The following is a 12,740-nucleotide window of genomic DNA, read 5'->3' on the forward strand; positions in this document are numbered from 1 at the left end:
TATTTAAAAAAAAGTATTTCTGAGAAAAGCAGCCTGAAACAATTGAACATAGCTGTTTATGTTGATGGTGGCATAACCACACAGAGAAACATTATTTCAAGTAATGTTAGTATTCAGTATTTTGACAGCATCTTTAGTGGACTATATCCTAGAGACAAAAATAACCGTAAAGACATCTCGACCTCCATTTATACTCTTACTTTCAGTAATAATGTTGTTATTATTATACTGAAACTCTTACTTAGGTTTATTGTAGGATAAAGCAAATAGTTAATTACGTTAATGTCATTAAGAACCATGGTTTCCAACATAACAAAAGAAAACAAAATCTAAGAAGCTAAGTAAAAACTTGGTAACACTGGATTTGAAATCGAAAAATCAATATGGGTTCATGATTTATTTAATTTTTGTTTCTAAAAAAGTCTACATATTTTCTAGCTTTGTCCATTGAAAGGGTCTAGAACCAGTGATATTGTCAATGACTGAATATTTGTAGTACTCAGATTGTGGCCTTTAAAATACCATTTCCCACTGATAGTAACCAGGGCCCCTTAGAATAATGAATGATTCCAGATCTGGGACATTGTTTCTTACAAACAAACAAAGAAGTTACTTATTGGAGTTAATACTAGAAGGATACAGGAGCCCATCTTCAGGGGACTGCCACTGACCAAAGATGGGAAACATTAAGCCTCAAAAAGAACAGGAACTGCAATTGATTGAAATATACCAAATATAATTAAAAATTTATGAGTTCATAATAATGCCCCCCTCCTCTGGGAAACAAACAAACAAACAAACAAAACAATTCAGTCACCTTTGGAGATTGCTAGGATAATAATTCTTCCTGAAAATTAGGAAATGAAGGCAAGGAGTCAAACACTTAACTTTTCTCTGTGAATTTTATTTAAGGGTCACCAAGTAGTTGATGAAAGTGTTTTTTGTTATTTGTTTGTTTTTTAGCCAAAAACATTTTCTGCATTTTAGTAAATGCAAAAGGAATATAAAACAACTTAAAAAGTCACTATTTTATAAACTCTAATAAAATAATGGAACTAAGCAAAAGTGACCAAAAGGTGCTAAAATCATTAGGTCAGATGTTAATGGGGAACTTTATTTCTGATGAATCAGGCTGACCAATTGAACCCACTCATTAATATTAATATCACTAAAAGTGAAATGACATAGTATTATATACCTGAAGTATTAGCACCACCTATGAAATTCACGTGTCAAAAGAATTCAACCTGAAACTCATCCAGCCTCTACATCCAAATATCAGGTATGGGAAATACAGGGTATGTATGAAAATAACCTCCTAAGGAAGATAGCAGCGGAATCCCAAATGTGGGAAATTTCATAGAAATAAATAAATAAATATCATGGAGAAAAACAGGTGGTGTTGGTGGGAGGGGTGTGGTAGCAATGAATAAAAAGACTTCGGAGGTAAATTGCAATTTCTTCATCAGTTTTGGACCTGATTTGAAGATACTACTTGTAAAAAGATATTGGGGAATACTGAATCGATTGATTGATTGATTGAATATTAAGAATTTACTATTAATTTTGTTAGGTGTAATAGAAGTATTGTGGTTATATATATATAGATATATATATATATATACATATATATTGTGTAATTTTCAGGTGAAGAGAGATGATGCCCACATGGAAAAAAGTGGAAGATTTGTAGATGAACAAGAATGGCCCTATGTTGATAATTTTTAAAGGTGGTTGATAGGGGTCCATTATACTTAGTTTATGTATTTTTAAAAAGATATATCTTTGCTTAGTGTCTGTTAACTCTGTCTTTCATTGAACTTTTTGACCTTTGACAACTGATAGGCAAATTAGTTTTATTTTGTTATAATTCTGATTTCTCTTATGAGCTTATTTAGTGTTTTAATTTGGTTGTTGTTCCCAAATTTCTTCCTAATTGAATATAATTTTTTTATGCCCAATGCTAAATATGACAAGTAAATCAGATAGAAATGACCCCACTTGTCCAACAGATTGCACATTTATGTGAATATATGTACACACACTGGAAATGCAGATAAGCTCAAATATTACAAGCTCAGAATGAATATTTGGAATATTTGGGCATTTACAACATGATGGAGTGTATTTTAAGATGATAAGGATATAATGCAAAAGTTGGAATTGCTAGGCTATGGGCTGTGGAAAATAATTCACTTCTTTTTCTCTTTGTAACATTTTTTTGTTGACTTATTTCTCTGGTACTTACATTTTCTTGATAATCTTCCTTTATAGGCCTGTTCTTACAAAATTCCTTTTAGTAATAAGAAACTAGGGGAAATCAGGATGTAAAATATTAAAATACATTCTAAAACCCATGTAATCAGTAAGGTTAAAACTTTGAATAGAAGAATATTGTCAAAATATTTTTAAGTAGCATCTGATTATATATTTGTCATAAAACTACTTTACTTGTCTCTCTAGATTGGCAAATAAGCAAGACAAGGAAGGGGCTTTAGGAGAAGCTGATGTTATTGAATGTCTGTCTCTGGAAAAATTGGTCAACGAACACAAGTGCCTATGTCAGATAGTAAGTTTTTTTTTCTGTCCTTTGACATATGTTCAGTATAAATGATGAACGCTAATAGGCACTTAGAAAATAGTCTTTTAAAAGAATTGTGTTTTACCTGGAATCATGCTTTTAATATTCTGATATTATTTAATACTGTAATAGTTTGTATTTTGTACTTACTGGCTTCCATAAACTATTCTTCAAGATTACAAAGAGTTTAAGATTTGCTTTTTGTATAAGGTTTCAAGATATTGCTGACAGGACCTGTAAGTTATACCAGTATGTCATGCTATAAATTTTATAAAGTGGGAGAAAATATAAATTCAAAATTTAAACATGAAAGATTATCAGGAGTTTTGAAAAAATTATATCAGGAGAGTTACCATATAAGCTTAAGAAAGATGGATAAAGTAGAATTAATCGTTTATTCTCGTTTCATAAAATGATCATTAGACTATCAGTCTTAATGGATATTTACTGCTGTAAATTTCCTGGTATAAGGAATTAAACGTTCCTCGTATTTTTTTTTTTTTATAAGTAGGGACATTTTTTTTTCCTGGCAGTTCAATTTTGTTTTCCAATAATCTTGTTTAAAATAATAAATGACACTAAGGACTTTGTGTATCATAATATGTCCTGTAGCTTACAGATATTATCTATAGAATACTTCAACTCTGATGTACTAATGTTAGTGATCATTGCAAAGGTGTATTTTGTAAGTTAACTAAACAGGTGCTCCATATCATTAATTTAAATAGATAAATTTTGAGTTGCCAGTAATTATTCTTAATGCTTTATAAATAGGTTTGTGTGAAAAACTTTTAGTTTTAATCTTTGAGTCAAATCAATTATTGTGCTTCAGGAACCTTGTTCAGCAGTTTTGGGGTATGGAAAAAAAATTGACAAGTCTATTAATAAAGGCCTTTACTGGCTGCTACATATCATTGCAAAAGACTTTGATGCCTTAAATGAACGCATCCAAAAAGACACAACAGAACAACGTGCTCTTGAGGAACAAGAGAAGAGAGAAAGGGCTGAGCGAGTGCGAAAATTACGAGAAGAAAAGTAAGTGGATTAACTCTGTATTACAATGCATTTGAAGAGTCAACAAAGCCCACCATTTAATGAAAAAATTGTTAATTTTGTCTATTCAGTTTTCTCTCTGTATGGAGGAAAATACTAGGTAAATATTTCTATTTTCTCTGTGGATTTTTCTCTGTACAAGTTTGGGCGATACATTTATAAAATGCCTGGTAGAGTTTTATGTAATTAAATTTACTCCTTGTGAATTTATTATTGCCCCAAGTTTTAAAATTATATCACTTATTTCTTGTGGGTACTTTTAGTGCAGTGATTTTCAATCCACAGGTAATTTTTTCCACAGGGAACTTTTGTCAATATCTGGACACATTTTTTATTGTTCTTACTGGTGGGAAGGGTAGCTGCTACTAGTGCTTAGTGGGTAGAAGCCAGGGATGTTTCTAAACATCCTATGATGCACAGAACAGCCCTTCACAACAAAGAGCTATTGTGCCCAATATGTCAATAGTGACAGTGTTGAAAACCCCTGCTTTATTCTCAGCAAAAATAATTGGTGACTAGTTAGAGGATCACCTTGAGGAAAATCTAGTCTTTAACACTAGTTTTGTCGGATAGTAGTCTAAGTTACACTGTCTCAGGTTTTTAAATATAGGTTGCCTGAAAGGAAAAACTTCAACTAAAATTACCAAACTGAATTTGTAAAAAATATTGATTACATAAATTCTACCATAGAATCATTTATAATAATGTTAGTGCTATAAGAATGTACTAAGATTTTAAAAGAAGTTCAATTTAATACTTAACCGCAGGATTTTTCTTTCACCACCAGCTTGGTACATGGAAGGGGGAGAAAAGAAAAGGATTTTTAATTGAATTCCTGTAAGAGCCAGAGTTGACTTCCACTTATCGAAGTACCATTTGTCTTCCAAGTGGTTTAACATAGTTGCAACCCATTTGATGATCTTTCCATTAAATCAGAGATAGGACTTAAAGGAAAGAAATATTTGTAGTGATAAGTTTCCATACTTGAGCATTCCATATATGAGTGGGTCATTTAACTAGATCTCTTGAGAAAAAATGGGGATAAGTGGTTTTTGCCAAGTAAGAAATGGGGTGAGAACCTTTCGTTTTCTATCCTAGTGTATCTTTTCATGGTGTTAAAGCTTAGTAAAACCAATTATTCATGTAAGTATACCTCTCATATATTTATAAAAATAAAATGAAATTATACTTTTTTGAACACTCTTTTGTTTTTCCTCCACTAAGAAAACAAAAACAAACAAAAACCAAACAAAAATTTAGACTTTTATTTTTAAAAAAAGTTTTTTTACCTTTTCCCTGATACTCTATATCATGTTGTAGCAGGCTTTTTCTATACCCAGTGCCCTTTCTTCCTTTCTCGTTAGCCATGTTGGTCTGAGGCCTCTCCTGTTGAGCAAAGCTTCCATAATTAAAAGTAAATTGGCACATTCTGTAAGCCTACACTTTCCCTAATATATGTATTTTAAGAAAAGCAAACTGACATTTAGAGAGGAATGATAAAAAAAAACTCTTTATTTACTTAAATCCAATCTATTTGCTTCATATATTCATTTCTAGTGTTTTTGAAAACCATAAAACATGCTATTGCTGGTACATGAAAATAGTTTATTGATACTAGATACCAGAAGTTGCTTGCTAATACATGAATAGCATTAATAACAGTGACTATCCCATAGTATATTCGTTTACAGAGTGCTTCACATGTATTGCTTTATCTGACTCTTGAAACATCCCTATGAGGTATGTATTATCCACATTTGTGGGAAGGCTGAGACTCAAAAATCCAGACAAGTGCCTAAAATCACAGAGGTAGTAAATTGCAGAGCCTGAATTTTGGCCTCCTAGGTTCAGAATGAAAGGGTATACATTTCCATCATAGAACACAATTAGTAAATGTCATAGTAGTAAATATTCACATTGTCATGCTATACTTGCAGTCTAGTTCTAGATCTACCCTAGAACTACTCATTTTTCTCTCTGCTTGTTTTATTAACTTATCATCCTTCATATATGGGGTAACATTGAATGTAAATCACTGAGGTACTAAACATTTCAGTGGTAACTAATATGGAAATACTTATTTAATCTGAGTGACATTGGGCAACTTTTTCTATAGCCTTTTCTATTATACAACTTGTTACCTAGTTTCAAATATGATGGCAAAATGTATTGTTTTACATTATAATTTGTCATGTACTTTTTTTTTTGAAATAAATTCAGTTATAGGAATAGTTGCAAAAACAATACAAACCCCATACACAGAACTCCAGCATACCCTGACCCCCCTCCCCTGATACCCCACTCCACCAACTTTAACATGCTGTCACACCGCTATTTCTTTCCCTCCCTCCCTCCATATCATCCATCTATTGCTCTGTCTTCTGAACATACGAGAGCTAGCTGCACACATCCTTGAACAAACACTATAATTCACATATACAATTCCCATGAACAAGAACATTCTTTTATGTAATCCCATTAAGCGCAGCTAAGAAGTACAAGAGATTCAACATTGCTTCAAAGCTTACATTCTATATTTCCTTTTTTTTTGTCTTATGTCTCAGCTGTGTCCCTTTGAGCCTCCTCTCCTCCATCCTCAGATCCCATCCAGGATCATCCTTGGCATTCAATTGTCATCTATTTAGACTGTCTTTTTTTTCAATTGTGGAAACATATATACAGCCTAAATCTTCCCATTCCACCCCCTCCCTAGTATTCCATTAGTGGGATTAATCACATTTAGAGTGTTGTAATGTGATGACCTTCCCACCATCCATTACTAGAAATTTCCCTTCACGTCACGTCAAACAGCAACCCTACACTCATTTCTTAATTCCTCATTGCCCCTTCCCCCATTTCTCTTAACCCATACTCTACTTTTCATCTCTATGGTCATATTCTCTGATAATTTCTTTATGTTTACTGTGGGGCTTAAAATTAACCTCTTAAATCCATAACAATTTTGTTTTTCTTTGATACCAACTTAACTTCAATAGGACACATAAACTATGTTCCTGTACTCCATCATTCCCCCACTTTTATGTAATTCTTGTCAAAAATTACATATTTTACATTGAGTTCAAAACCACTGATTTGTCATTAGAGTTTGTGTATTTTATATCATGTAGGAAGTAAATAGTAGAGTTACAATTCAAAAATTATTGACTTTTATTTGTATTCCATTGTGGTTGGAGAATGTGCTTTGAATATATTCAATTTTTTTTTTTTTTTTTTTTTTAATTTATGGAGGCTTGTTTTATGTCCCAGCATATGGTCCATTCTGGAGAAAGATCCATGATCACTAGAGAAAAATGAGTGTCCTGGTGATATGGGATGTAAGGTTCTGTATATGTCTGTTAAAATTCTCTATATCTCTTTCTTCTTTCTTTGTTTCTCTGTTGGTAGGGCTTCCTTTAGTATCTGCAGTAGGGCAGGTCTTTTATTGGCAAACTCTCAGCATTTGTTTGTCTGTGAAAAAATTTAAGCTCTCCCTCAAATTTGAAGGAGAGTTTTGCTGGATAAAGTATTCTTGGTTGGAAATTTTCCTCTCTCAGAATTTTAAATATGTCATGCCACTGCCTTCTTGCTTCCATGGTGGCCACTGAGTAGTCACAAGTTAGTCTTATGTTGTTTGCTTTGTATGTGGTGAATTGGTTTTCTCTTGCTGCTTTCAGAACTTGCTCCTTCTCTTCAGTATTTGACAGTCTGATAAGAATATGTCTTGGAGTGTCTTTATTTGGATTTATTCTATTTGGAGTTCGCTGGGCATTTATGCTTTGTGTATTTCTATTGTGTAGAAGGTTTGGGAAGTTTTTCCCAACAATTTCTTTGAATACTCTTTCTAGACCTTTACCCTTCTCTTCCCCTTTTGGGACACCTGTGAGTCTTAAGTTTGGACATTTTATTTTATCTGTCGTATCCCTGAGATCCATTTCAATTTTTTCAATTTTTTTCCCCATTCTTTCTTTTGTTCTTTCATTTTCTGTTCTGTGGATTTCTAGGACACTGAGTCATTGTTCAGCTTCCTCTAATCTTGTATTATGAGTAGCCAGAGTCTTTTTAATTTGGCCAACAGTTTATTTCCATAAGATCTTCTGTTTTTTTATTTACTCTTGCAATATCTTCTTTATGCTCTTCTAGGGTCTTCTTTATGTCCCTTATATCCTGTGCCATGGTCTTCTTCATGTCCTTTATATCCTTTGCCATGTTTTCTTTCCTTGATTGTAGTTCTTTGATTAATTGTGCCAAGTACTGAGTCTCTTCTGATATTTTGATTTGGGTGTTTGGAATTGGGTTTTCCATATCGTCTGGTTTTGTCATGTGCATTAAGATTTTCTGTTGTTTTTGGCCTCTTGGCATTTGCTATGCTTGACAGGATTCTTTCAAGTTGTAAAAAAAATACCAATCTAATTTTTCAGAAATACAAGTTGGTGGCATACACATTCTCTAACTAACCAGCAGATGGTATCTGCGAGTCACCTATACCCCTCAAGTCAGTTCTTCTCAACTTTCTCCTTGTGGTGTGTGGGGAAATGATTCTTGTGGGGTTCAGTTGTGAACTCAGTTTGGGTATGTTGCTGGAGCCGTCTGCCCTGAATGTGAGGCATGTGTCTGGGTGGCTAGGGAGGCAGGGCAGCTTTAATAATCAAACCCCCCAAGTGTTCCCGGAGATTCAAGGCCACTGCCAAGAGTCTAATCCTTCATTTCAATTCTGCCCCAGACCCTCTCTGTCACTGACCCACAAACCACCCCGGCATTGATGTAGCATCCCTGGGTTTTCCGAGCAGGCCCCCCTTCTCAGCTGTGATCTTCCAGGACCTCTGCTGAGGGAAGGCTGTGCTATGTCACAAGGGCATGCCATCCCTCAAGTGAAGCCCTGGGCCGCTGGGGCGCTCTCAGCCTGATGCAAAGATGGCTGAATGGGGCGTCTCAACCCCCCCCACTCCTCGCACAGTTCCTCCTTCCCAGCTAGAGGACAACTGGTGCGGCTCTGGGCTGTGGGCATGGCCCCAGGCAGGAGTGTCTCCAGCCGACCGGGGGGCCAGCTGCAAGCAGAGGGGTTTCTTTCTCCTTCCAGCTCTCCAATTCCCTGGCCCTGAGGGAATCTGCCGTGGGCTATCCTCCATGCCAGACACTGAGAGGCTGGCTCAGCCCGCTCCTGCCGTGTTCCCACCATCACAACTGTAGCCGCTCCTGGGTTTTTCCCTTTTTTTTCTCAAAAGAACCAGTCTGTCTCCAAACGCCAACCCCCGGCTTCCCCACACCGCAGCATGGCTGCAGGTCTTGGGTCTTTCAGCCGGCTTACTCACTCGTTTCAGAATGCAGACTCCCGGTTTCACTAAGTGTACGGCCCCTGTGTTCTAGCAGACTTCGTCCAGCCGGTGCATCGGTGTTCTAGCAGACCTTGTCCAGCCGGTGCATCGCTGAAACCTGTATTCTGGGTTACCTTCTGGTTTTTATCCAGTATTTTTCATGGAGGTGTTTTTTTTGCCCTGTCTCACGTACGCCATCTTTGGTTCTCTGTCATGTACTTTTATAGAATTAATCTGTAGATATTCCTGCTCCTTTATTTTGTTATTTTTTAAACATTTTTTATTGTGAAATATATATATTGAAACGTGATAAATTTCAAAATACAGTTTAACAGGTAGTTATAGAGCAAGTTTCAAAGTATAGTATGGGTTATAGTTCCACAGTTTCATGTATTTCCTTCTGGCTGTTCTAATACACTAGAAACTGAAAAGAAATATCTATATAGTGATTCGGTAGTCATAATCATTTGTTAAATCGTAACTTCTCTGTTACAACTCCTGCCTCTTGTTTGATTGATCATTTTCTCAGTCTCTGGGGATATTTGGGCAGTGACCATTCTAACATGTCTTCATGTTGAAAAGGAGTGTCAACATCATGGGGCAGGGGAATGCAACTGGTTGATGTTCTAGGAGAGACTAGTACCTCCAAGTTTCAGGGCTTATCTGGCCGTTCCAGTTTGCTAATGCTGCCATTTTGCGAAACACCAGAAGTGGATTGCCTTTTATAAAGGTGGTTTATTTGATTACAAGGTTACAGTCTTAAGGCTATAAAGTGTCCAATGTAAGGCATCAACAATAGGGTACCTTCATTGGAGAACACCAGTGGTGTTCGGAAAAACTCTGTTAGCTGGGAAGGCACGTGGCTGGCTTCTGTTTGCTCCCAGGTTGCATTTCAAAATGGCATTCTCCAAAATGTCAGCTTCAATGGTTGTCTTTAGAATGTCTCTTAAGCTGCGGCAAGCAGTGTGCTCCTTCTGTCTGAGCTTTTTACATGGCTCCAGTGATTTAATTCAGACCCACCCTGAATGTGTGGGATAACACTTCCATGGCAATTATCCAATAAAGGTCTTGTCCACAGTTGATTGAGTAACAACTCCATGGAAACAGTCCATAGGTTCATTCCAGCCTAATCAACACTAATATGTCTGCCCCCACAAGATTGCATCAAAGAACATGGAGTTTTGGGGGACATAATACCTCCATCTGGCATAGGTGCAATCTGGAGGTTTTAAGTTTCTGGAAAATAAACTTAATAAGTAAAACTTTTATAAAGTCTTAAATAGAGCCCTGAGTTTTCTTTAAGGTTTTCAGGAATACTGTTAGTTGGGGCTTGACATACTGTGGTCCTGCTCTTTTATTTTTGTAAAATAAATAAATAAAAAGTTTTTGTGTATAAATAAAAACATCGATTGAATTAAAGAAATGTTATTCATGTTATAAGAGAAGACATCCTTAAGAAAAGGGTTAATGAGAACTTATTTATGTCTGTTACTACCAGTGAAGAGGACAGCATTGATTTTGGAGGGTAATTCATAAATTAATAAAAATAAGTCCTTGGCATGTGGAAAAATAATTAATAGGCATTGTTGACATTAAGAAGTTAGTCATAGAAAATGTCATTTTGTCAGCATTTCTTTCTTTTAAAATACAAATGATTGATGTTTACATGGGGATAGAGCCCTATTATTTGCATAAGAATTTCTGAAATGCTCTCAGTAATTGAAAGCCACTTCTAGATGTTTAAAATACCAATTTTAATAGCCTTTAAACCTATTAAATGTTTTCTTAAACATGGGTCAGCACTTTCTCATATGGAATTCCAATTGTGTTTTTTCTTCAAACTATAGAGAACAGATAGAGCAAGAACAGGCTGAACTTAATGGAACCAGTGGTCTGGCTGAATTGGACCCAGAACCAATTATTGTTAATCCCTTCCAACCAATAGCATCTGTAATTATTGAGGTATGTTGGTGGCAAGTGTAATTTTTATATCTTAAATTATAAAGTTGGAAGTTGGGAGAGGAGGGTGGGGAGTTGGAAAGAGGAGGCAGGGAGATTGAAGGTATTGTTTAACCAGTGAAAGATTATTTCTGAAAGAAATTAAATGAGAGAGATGGGCCGAAGGTTTATTTATTGCTTTTTCTTCCTCTTCAAATTTATTTTTTGTTCTGGTGTAAAAAGAGAAAGATGATTTCAGAATTAAATGCAAATGAAAATGAAGATTGAATGTAGCAGTCACTATAGATACTGTTCTGATAAATCTCTTTTGTTATTTATATCATAAAATACTAATATATCCTTATTCCTGTATTGCTGTTACTATCCCTTTGCAGTAATATTTAGGTGCTAATAGTGCATTAGAGTACATAAATAATTTTCTAACTATTTTTCCATGATTCTCAAGATTGTTCAAAGCTATAGTCAATTCTTAGAGTAATTTTCTGTGGTAAAAAGTTCAATTGTCTTTACCAAAATTAATTTGTATGTTTTAGTTATGAAGAAGTTAATAGACTCTGAGGGTGTGCATGTGTATTTATGTCTGTGTCTATGGATCTAGGACTTTGTTTTCAATTTCTATTGGTGTCTGGTGTTTGTATATTGGCCCTGCTTTAATTGCCCTCAGCAGCCACTTGGAGCTTAGTGTAAAGGCTGGCTTTCTGGTCCTGTCTCCATGTTTTCCATTTCTATTCCCCTTCGCTGCCTCCTTACACACAGGTGCTCAACTGAAAAGGTGAATGTTGTTTCTTCCTTTGGGACTGCTGCTAAGAAGGGAGGTAAGTAGGTAAGAAGAAGGTTGTATAGTTCTGGTATTGTTTTATTTTGAAAAATAATTGATAATATGAGATATTTGGTGTTAAGTTGCTTAGGTACTAGGAAGTTTATTTTGTTGAATATTTTATTAACCATTTACATTTAAGTGTCTTTTTCTAAGTACAGTAAAGCAGTCTTAATAACATAAGCTATTGTTTTCTCTGCATCCTATCAAATATTATCTTTGGCGCGTTTTGCTTTATGTTCTTTTAAAAAGAAGAAGGAAATCAAGTTTTACTTTTTACCGTGGAGCATTGCTTACTCTATGTGTGTAATAAAGCTGACCTTATAAATAATGACCAATTATTTTACAGTACCATGATTTGTAAATTATCTAGAAGACCCTAGTGCTTCTCTCAAATTTGTTTATTTTGCTATATAAAAGAGAAGGGAACAGTATTGCTACCATGTATGGAACGTTTCTAAATTAATTAATGGCATGGGGAAAGTACAGTTACTGTGTTTTGAAATAACAGTAATTTTAAGATTGGTCAATAAAGAAATTAAAACTATTACCTATAATCTTTTTGCCATCTATAATTTTTTTTCTTTTTTCACGAAACTCTTCCTTTAAATTTTTTGCATTTTTGACAATCACCAAATATTCCTTTGCATTTTACCACAGATAATTAGAATGGTATGTTCTTGGTTCCAGATTAGACAGGTAGCTCACTGGAATTAAAAGAAATAAGTATTATTATGCGTGTGCAGTTAGTATAAGATAAAGGTAACATTTCACATCTGAGAGAAAAGATTGTTGGAACAACTGAACAAACATTTGGAAAAAAATAAAATTGTTGAACACTATACCAAATTCAGTTCCAAAAGTATTAGAGATTTTAAATGTATTTTAAAAATGAAGACTTAAAAATACTACTAGGTAATATTAAATATTTACATATTCTTGAAGAAGGAAAAACTTTCAAAGCTGGACAGTCAAACCACAAAATCATATTGTGGAAAATAGATAGATCTTATTATAT

The 12,740-nt window shown here is 34.7% G+C and overlaps 1 protein-coding gene across 3 annotated transcripts in view; it reads left to right on the forward strand.

Moving 5' to 3' along the window:
- ARL13B (ADP ribosylation factor like GTPase 13B) overlaps positions 1-12,740 on the forward strand; it is a 102,536-nt gene that overhangs the window by 69,422 nt on the left and 20,374 nt on the right. For all 3 annotated transcript variants that reach the window (XM_037833963.1, XM_037833980.1, XM_037833972.1), the window contains 3 exons: positions 2,464-2,569; positions 3,414-3,616; positions 10,794-10,908. In XM_037833963.1, the coding sequence (XP_037689891.1) occupies positions 2,464-2,569; positions 3,414-3,616; positions 10,794-10,908 (424 nt within the window). The remainder of the gene's footprint in view (positions 1-2,463; positions 2,570-3,413; positions 3,617-10,793; positions 10,909-12,740) is intronic.

Source organism: Choloepus didactylus, chromosome 1 (genome assembly GCF_015220235.1).
Source record: "Choloepus didactylus isolate mChoDid1 chromosome 1, mChoDid1.pri, whole genome shotgun sequence".
In the NCBI taxonomy this organism is placed as follows: domain Eukaryota; kingdom Metazoa; phylum Chordata; class Mammalia; order Pilosa; family Megalonychidae; genus Choloepus; species Choloepus didactylus.